Source organism: Lucilia cuprina, chromosome 2 (genome assembly GCF_022045245.1).
Source record: "Lucilia cuprina isolate Lc7/37 chromosome 2, ASM2204524v1, whole genome shotgun sequence".
NCBI classification, from domain to species: Eukaryota; Metazoa; Arthropoda; class Insecta; order Diptera; family Calliphoridae; genus Lucilia; species Lucilia cuprina.
The window spans coordinates 49,227,854-49,236,528 of NC_060950.1; the positions used below are offsets into that span (position 1 = coordinate 49,227,854).

Genomic DNA, 8,675 nt, shown 5'->3' on the forward strand with positions numbered 1-8,675 from the left:
ATGAAAAAGTTTTTATACTAAAAAATTTTAAAATATTCGTTGAGCAGCAAATCTAAAATAAGTGATCAATAGGGAATCAATAGACAAATCTAACCGTACTTGATTTGACTATTGATCTCCTATCGATGACATATTTTAGTTTTTCTGCCCAACGAATATTTTAAAATTTTTTTTAGTATAAAAACTTTTTTATAAAATTTGCCAAAATGTCAAATGTGTGAAATGAATAATTAAATTTGTTATATTGTCTAGAAAGTCCTAAGGTATGTTCGTGCGTGAAAATAAAACGAAAAGTGTTTTTAAAATTTTGTTTAAATAAAAATCTTTATTAAATATTACCTTGTGTTTGGGTTATACGAAACGTATACAACAGCGATTAGGAAGATAATGATATATTTTAATGGCAGAAAGTGGCGAACAATATTTAAGCCGATACCGTTAGCGGTTTTACTCGTTAGAATTTAGAAAAATATCCCCACCCAAGGGTGTAAAAAAGGGAATGTACTAAATCCTAACAAGTATCAAATAATCAAAAAAAACATAAATACACGTACAAAAAAAACGAACTTAAACATTGCCGGCCACCTTGCAACAACAAAGGACGTTGCAACCATAATATAAACTTAAGAGGTAAAATCTAATAAAGAATAAAGAGCTTAAAGTAATAGGTTTTTTTCCATTTATTTATTTAATTCATTTTTTCAAACAACAGATTGGTCATAGGACCAAAAACCAGACCAGCTGGTAAAGATGTTCCCATAGAACAAAGTCTATGGGATGTAGTTTTACGCAGACTACATACTGCTCTCATGGGAGAATGGTTTTAAATCAGACCATGAACTGGGCCTCTTAAAGAGAGGCTTGGCCAGAAATGACCCAACCAAAAATGGTGTATTGAGCCATCGGAAGTCCCGGGTTCGAATATATTTTCCCTTTTAAAACTTGCGGAGCAATTTCCGGACCAATGACAAGTGCGACTTTGCCAGAGACATTAAAACTAGGGTCTGCCAATTGCAGTCCCTCAAAATGAATTTTAACCGAATCCGAAACTGTTTGCAATGGTGTTTTAATGCCTTGCATTTTCTTTACTTTAACGGTAAACGTTATTTGTTGCGTCGGGTCATATTGTGAACAAATGTTCACTCGACATATTTGGTCTGCACCAACAGTGGTCACGGGCAGTTTTAGATTTGCAACTAAGGAGGAGCAAATATAGCTCATACTGCAGCAAAGGTCTAAAGCTGCCCGTACCCGAATGCTCTTTTTTGAGCCAAGCAACAAAACGGTTGCTGTTGGTGAGAATGTCACGACATGAAGCAACGGCAACGGCGAAGAGTTAACGGGGCGTCTGGTCGGGTAGCTTAGTTTCGAGCGCTTTTTTTAGATTTGGCGGCGACGTGATTCTTCGAGTGGAGCATAGAATGGTGCTTTCCTTTACATTTTTTACAACGGCCTTTACTCGTACAATCACGAGAGATGTGTTCCGCTGATAGGCACCGAGAGCAACAATGGTGCAATAACACCATCCTAATTCTCCTCTCGAAGGACATATTTTGAAATTTTCGACAACCCGATAGTCGATGACGTCGCTTACAAAGAGGGCAATTTTGTTGTTCGCTTATTGAATTCGCGACCGGATTCGAACCTGAGGCTTCCGTGGCACCTGATACGGGATCAGGATTTTGCGTAGTTTCGGCTTCTAGAGCCGGTACTGCCATAGGGGCAGACAGTTGCTCAGGTGAGGTCAAAGGTACCTCTCGAGCTGAAACCACTGCAGGTGCAGTGGAGTTTTTGTTGGATGTCATTGGGACCTCTGGTGCAGGGATCACGGAGACTGGTGGGTTTTCCACGGCGGCGATACTGGTGGCGCCATCGTCGGACTTGTCGGTAGAACCCGGTTGATTCGTGGCTGCTGCGGTGTCAACCTCCATTGCCTCACCATACTCCTCAAGGAGATCAGCTTCAGACATGGCCATAATGCGTTCCATAGTGCTAGGAAACAATGAAGGTTAACAAATATTCATTAAAAAGATTCACTGGTCAAAACGACCAGTTTGGTAATTGGTCGCTTTATAACCCCGTTTTCGGTACGTATGTCCGCGACGCGTACGTGATTGTCACTTCCTGGATAAGTCCGAACTACTCTTCCCATTTTCCAAGAAGTGGGTGTCATTTGCTCATTTCGAATAACTACTAAATCTCCGGTTATTATATCGCGTTCCGGATACTTCCACTTGTAACGTTTGTGAAGCCCTGTCAAGTATTCTTCCTTCCATCGACGACAGAAGTGCTGAGTCAAAGCCTTTACTTTTCTATACCGATTTAGAAGACTAAGCGGAGATTGATAAATCAAAGGTTCAGGTGGAGCTAATATTGGAGACCCTATTAGGAAATGGCCTGGTGTAAGAGTCACTATGTCATTAGGATCGTCACTCATAGGACTGAGAGGTCGAGAGTTTAGACATGCCTCAATTCTAGCGAGGACCATCGAAAGTTCTTCAAAAGTGTATTTGCCGGAATGGGCTTCTTTACGGAAGTGAAGTTTAAAACTTCGGACTCCCGCTTCCCATAAACCACCCATATGAGGTGCTCCAGCTGGAATAAAACGCCAAGAAAGGCCGTTGATGCCGTACGTCGTACACATCCTAGCTCTACATTCTGATAAAAATGTTTTAAACTCTCGTTCTAACTCTCGAGAAGCTCCTACAAAATTCGTCCCGTTATCCGAAAAGATGGTAAGTGGACAACCGCGTCTTGATATAAAGCGATTAAATGCCGCTAAGAATTTATCCGTTGATAAATCCGAAGTTACTTCTAGATGTATGGCTTTAGTGGAAAAACATACAAAGATACATACATAGGCCTTTAAGATTTGACACGATCTACCATTTAAATTTCTCATATCAAATGGGCCAGCGAAATCCACTCCAGTTGTTGTAAACGGTCGATCTAAATCAGTTCGTTCTGGAGGTAAGGCAGCCATAATTTTAGTGCAAGCGCGTTTACGATCTAAGATACATCGCTTACACCTATTTACAACAGTCCGAACAAGGGTCTTTGCACGAGGAATCCAATATTCGATTCGTATTATCCGTAGCATAAGTTGATTTCCACCATGAATGGAAATCTTATGAATAAATTCCGCTAAAAGAAGAGTGAAACGACATGAATATGGCAATAAAATAGGATGCCTTTCTGTGTAGGCCAATGAAGGCGATCTAGCCAATCGACCGTTAAGTCTCATGACACCTTCATTGTCAAGAATAGGATTTAAGGGCAACAGGCTACTTTTAGAAGAAATTGGTCTTTTTTCCAATAGACTCTTGTACTCTTCCGCAAATTTGACCTTTTGAGCCACAATGTCCAAACGTAGTTTCACATGTCTTATTTCATTATCAGATAGCGTAATTGTATCATACGAATAGCGATTCCTATAAGACGAATGGGTTCTATGGAAAAATCTAAAAACGTAAGATAAAACTCTGATAGCACGATCAAGTGACGAAAATCTATCCAACACATCCTCATAGTTTGTAAAAAAAGAGGCGTGAGATTTCACATTTCGAGCTTCAAGATCGGTATCAAGCATACCTAGGCTTTTCAAATTCCAAGTAGACTTTTTCTCTCTAAGCCAATGTGGACCATTCCACCAAAGAGAGCTCTGAGCTAAAATTGAAGGGGTAACTCCCCTACTTCCTAAATCTGCTGGATTGTCCTCAGATCTGACGTGATGCCAGTTATGTTTGCCAACAATCTCTTGTATTTTGCAAACTCTATTTGCAACAAATGTTGCCCAAGTACAGGGGTCTTTTTTCAACCAGGAAAGGACGATCGTGGAATCAGTCCAACAATAAACCTGCTTTCAAAAACAGCTTTCAAAAGATCTGCCGCTAATACAGCGCCACAAAGTTCAAGACGAGGTAAAGTAACCGATTTAATCGGGGCCACTTTCGTCTTGCATGTGAGCAAATGTGAATAAATTTTTCCTCTAGGTGTTTCCACTCGAACATATATCACCCCCGCATATGCTTTTTCCGAGGCATCAGAAAAAACATGAAGTTCCACTGAGGATTCTGGTTCATAATGAACCCATCGAGGAATTTGGATACTATTGACTTCATGATATGAAGTCACAAATTTCTCCCATTCAGCCAGCGTTGAAACTTTAAGATTCTCATCCCAATTTATCTGATCCTGCCAAATTCTCTGCATTATCATTTTTGCCACTACTATAACCGGACCTAGCCATCCTACTGGATCAAATAATTTAGCTATTGTGGATAAAACTTCCCTCTTTGTATATTTTGAACGCCATGCTATGGGATCCACTTTAAAATAGAACGCGTCCAAATGAGCATTCCATTGGAGTCCCAGCGTTTTCGAACTACTCGCTTCGACAAAAACTAAAAGTTTTTCATCTACCAAATGTTCTGGGGGAAACCCGACTAAAATTGTTTTATCATTCGAAGTCCATTTTCGAAGATTAAAACCTGCTGATGATAATGCCGCTTCAAGCTGATCACGAGCAACCAAAGCGGTTTCCACATCATGTGTCTCTGTAAGTACGTCGTCAACGTACATACCTTTACGTATGATTAGCGAGGCAAGTGGATATTGACTCTCACAATCATCTGCCAACTGTAACAAACTACGGATGGCCAGATAAGGCGCACAATTGACGCCAAAGGTCACAGTCTGTAATTCATACTGCTTTATTTCCTCCGTCGGAGAATCGCGAAACAAAATACGCTGAAAAGGAGTATGAGACTGGTCAAGCCTTATCTGTCGATACATTTGAGTAATATCGCAATTAAACACGAATCTAAAAAATCGCCAACGCAAAATAAGTAGGACTAAATCAGCTTGAAGGGTAGGACCGACCAACAAACAATCATTTAAACTAAGTCCATTTGAGGTTTTATTTGACGCATTAAAAACTACCCTCAACTTAGTAGTTTTTCGATCCAATTTGATCACAGGATGGTGCGGCAAATAACAAGAGGAAATAGAAGACGAGGTCTCCGTTATTGGCCTCATGTGATCCAAAAATAAATATTCTCTTACTACATCGTCATACATTTTCTTTATTTCTGGTTTTCTCAACAAGGAAGCTTCTGTCCTCAAAAATTGCGCCCTAACATTCTGTTTTGAAGAACCTAACGACAGCTTTTCGGGAAAATCAGATTTAAAAGGAAGTGTGACAATATATCGTCCATCAGGTCCTTTACGAGTTGTGGCCTTGTAGTTTTCCTCACACATCCGATCAAGGGGGGACATAATTTTTCTTTTCGGCGCTTCTTCCAGTTCACAAAAACGAAGTAAACTACTGTTTAAATTGTCCTCTTCCGAAAAGTCAACCCTAGTGTTAAATACCTGTACAGAAGAGGATGGCACTGGACCCGTGATAATCCATCCGAATATTGTGTTCTGAGCTAATAGCGATCCTAAAATATGCGTACGAATTTCTCCTAACATAATTTGGGGATATAAATCGGCACCTAAGAGCAGATCAACCGGTCTGGATTTGAAAAACTGAGAATCAGCTAGTGGAAGATTTGGTAAATCCCTACAAAGTTTATCTGATAAGACAAAAGATGGTAAGATACCTGAAATATTTGGTATAACAAGAGCATTAGTCCGCAAAATAATCGAAGTGTCCAAGGGAGATGCTATTTCGATCGAGCACAGTTTGGTAGAAGTAGCAGTAACAGTCTGGTTAACACCAGAAACTTAGGCATTTGTCAAATGCGCCGTAATCTTTAACTGATTCTGCAAACGTTTCGAAATAAACGATGTTTCAGAACCAGGGTCAATAAGGGCTCGAGCCGGGTATGTCATACCTTGGTGACGTATATTCACCATAGCAGTCCCTAAAAGTACAGTCCGATTATCAGACACGTGGAACACTTGTCGATTAGAATTGTTGCATTATTGTTGTTGGAAGTATGTGCTGAAGATTCCACAGACCTAGAGTGAGTGGGTGGCGTAGCCACAACAGAACTCGTGACTGTATTGGAACTAGCATTCGCTTCATCCGATGATGAAGCGTACTGTACAAGTGCTATGAGCACTTGTACAGTTCTTAACCTCATGTGTTCGTGATAAGCAATTAAGACAACAATGATGTTACTGGATCAAATAATTTAGCTATTGTGGATAAAACTTCCCGCTTAGTATATTTTGAACGCCATGCTATGGGATCCACGTTAAAATAGAACGCGTCCAAATGAGCATTACATTGGAGTCCCAGCGTTTTCGAACTACTTGCTTCGACAAAAACTAAAAGTTTTTCATCTACCAAATGTTCTGGGGGACACCTGCTAAAATTGTCTTATTATTCGAAGTCCATTTTCGAAGATTAAACCCTGCTGATGATAATGCCGCTTTAAGTTGATCACGAGCAACCAAAGCGGTTTCAACATCATGTGTCCCCGTAAGTACGTCGTCAACGTGCATACCTTTACGTAAAATTTGCGAGGCAAGTGGATATTAACTCTCACAATCATCTGCCAACTGTAACAAACTACGGATGGCCAGATAAGGCGCACAATTGACGCCAAAGGTCACAGTCTGTAATTCATACTGCTTTATTTCCTCCGTCGGAGAATCGCGAAACAAAATACGCTGAAAAGGAGTATGAGACTGGTCAAGCCTTATCTGTCGATACATTTGAGTAATATCGCAATTAAACACGAATCTAAAAAATCGCCAACGCAAGTGACATAACCTTTCAATGTCAGTAAGACGTGAGCTATTTATATATAAGGCTGTAAACAGATCCCGAAAGGCGGGCCATGAAACATTTCTACGTCGCAGGGTGGTAAAGTCAAATTATGTTGACTGTCACAAGGTTTCGGATTCTTTACTGGCGTATCAGTAGATTTACTAACGGAAGAGAATTGAAGTTTTTTCCTATCTAGGCTACAAGCACATTCAACAAACGCATCAAAAGTTGCTTGGAATTTCGCGGCAGACACCTCAATCTCACCAGGTTCAGTGTCCTCAGAAGTTGTCAAGAAATCTAAACATAAGTCATAAGACGACTGAGCCGCTTCCCACAATTTGTTCAAATTCTCTTTATAGTAATCAATTTTGAGTCCGTCAAGTGTGTCTTCACGAGCTCTATACTGTGCCTCAAAACTAATAACCGAATCCGAAGCTCTAATAAAGCGATCAAGTGGTGTAATAGACATGGTTTGCCTTTTCTTCTATTCAAATCGAAAGTTTAAAACACAAAATTTAATTTATTATTGACTAAAAGTATGAAACTTTTATAAAAAATCAAAATTTTTATTGATGATATCAAAAAAATATTTAATAAATTAAATTTGAATTATTTCTACTAAATTTGGTCAAAATTAAACGAAAATTAATTTTGTCAAATTTAATTAAACAATATGATAGTCAAACTGACCGACCGTAGGGTGACCACTTAAGAATGAAGAAGAAAGAAGTAAATACTTAAGCTTATGTATTTACTCAAAGCACAACAAAAACACACTTCTATTACACCAAATTGTTTTTTATTCAATAAGCCACAATCAATTTTATTAATTTAATTTATTTTCTTTCAGTTCACGACGCGAGAATATTTTATTTTAGTTATAAATGAGAAAATTTTTTAAAATGATTTATTTTCTTTTCTATAATTTTGTCCGTCCACGTAAACAAACGCGCAGTTGATAATTTACGTAGTAATAAACGAGTGTCAAGTGTCAAATTAAATTGGGGTTGGCAAAGCGACCAACTACAAAAAACACAAGTAATATATTTTTGTATATGTGTATATGTATGTGTGTTTATTTACACACTTTTATTTAAATATAAACAAAATAAAAATTGCACACTTTTATTCTTTAAATTTTTTCACTGCACTTTTTTAAAATCAAGTACGCACCTTATTAATTGTTTTTATGTTCCAAAAAAAATTACAATTCCTGTTGTTGTTTGGCAAAATGTCCAAATAAATATGGCGATCTTGTGTTGAAACAAATAAAAACAAAAAGAATACCAATTAATTTGTGGTGTACTTGAAAGCGGCAAATTAAATCCGGCTCGATTGGACCAAAATGTTCGTGCGTGAAAATAAAACGAAAAGTGTTTTTAAAATTTTGTTTAAATAAAAATCTTTATTAAATATTACCTTGTGTTTGGGTTATACGAAACGTATACGACAGCGATTAGGAAGATAATGATATATTTTAATGGCAGAAAGTGGCGAACAATATTTAAGCCGATACCGTTAGCGGTTTTACTCGTTAGAATTTAGAAAAATATCCCCACCCAAGGGTGTAAAAAAGGGAATGTACTAAATCCTAACAAGTATCAAATAATCAAAAAAAAAACGTAAATACACGTACAAAAAAAAACGAACTTAAACAGGTATAATTACACACTCTTTAAAATTTGTAAAAAATACATAAAATTGCCTCACAAAAGTATTCAAATTTTTCCTGTATTTCATATATCACCATATTTTATGAAACACAAATATAAACGAGTGGTTTTTTGTTTAAAATTGTTTTAAGGGGTTACTATCAACCGAAATTGTATATTTTTGGCCCATTTGTTCCACAATTTTGGAGCATTTGTACCATCTTTTCATGTAATATCATTAAAATAGCGATTTTTGACCATATTTGCAATTTTGTTTCCTTTTTTTCAGAAATAAAACC

General features: G+C 37.8%; 1 protein-coding gene across 1 annotated transcript; it reads right to left on the reverse strand.

The window, feature by feature from the left end:
• Window positions 1–350: 350 nt before the first annotated feature.
• On the reverse strand, window positions 351–8,372 carry LOC124421444. The gene is made up of 2 exons (XM_046956665.1): window positions 7,898–8,372; window positions 351–1,992 (listed from the first exon to the last, which is right to left on the reverse strand). The coding sequence occupies exon 2, from the start codon at window positions 1,986–1,988 to the stop codon at window positions 1,362–1,364; it is 627 nt and encodes a 208-aa protein (XP_046812621.1). The 5' UTR covers window positions 1,989–1,992; window positions 7,898–8,372; the 3' UTR covers window positions 351–1,361.
• Window positions 8,373–8,675: the final 303 nt, after the last annotated feature.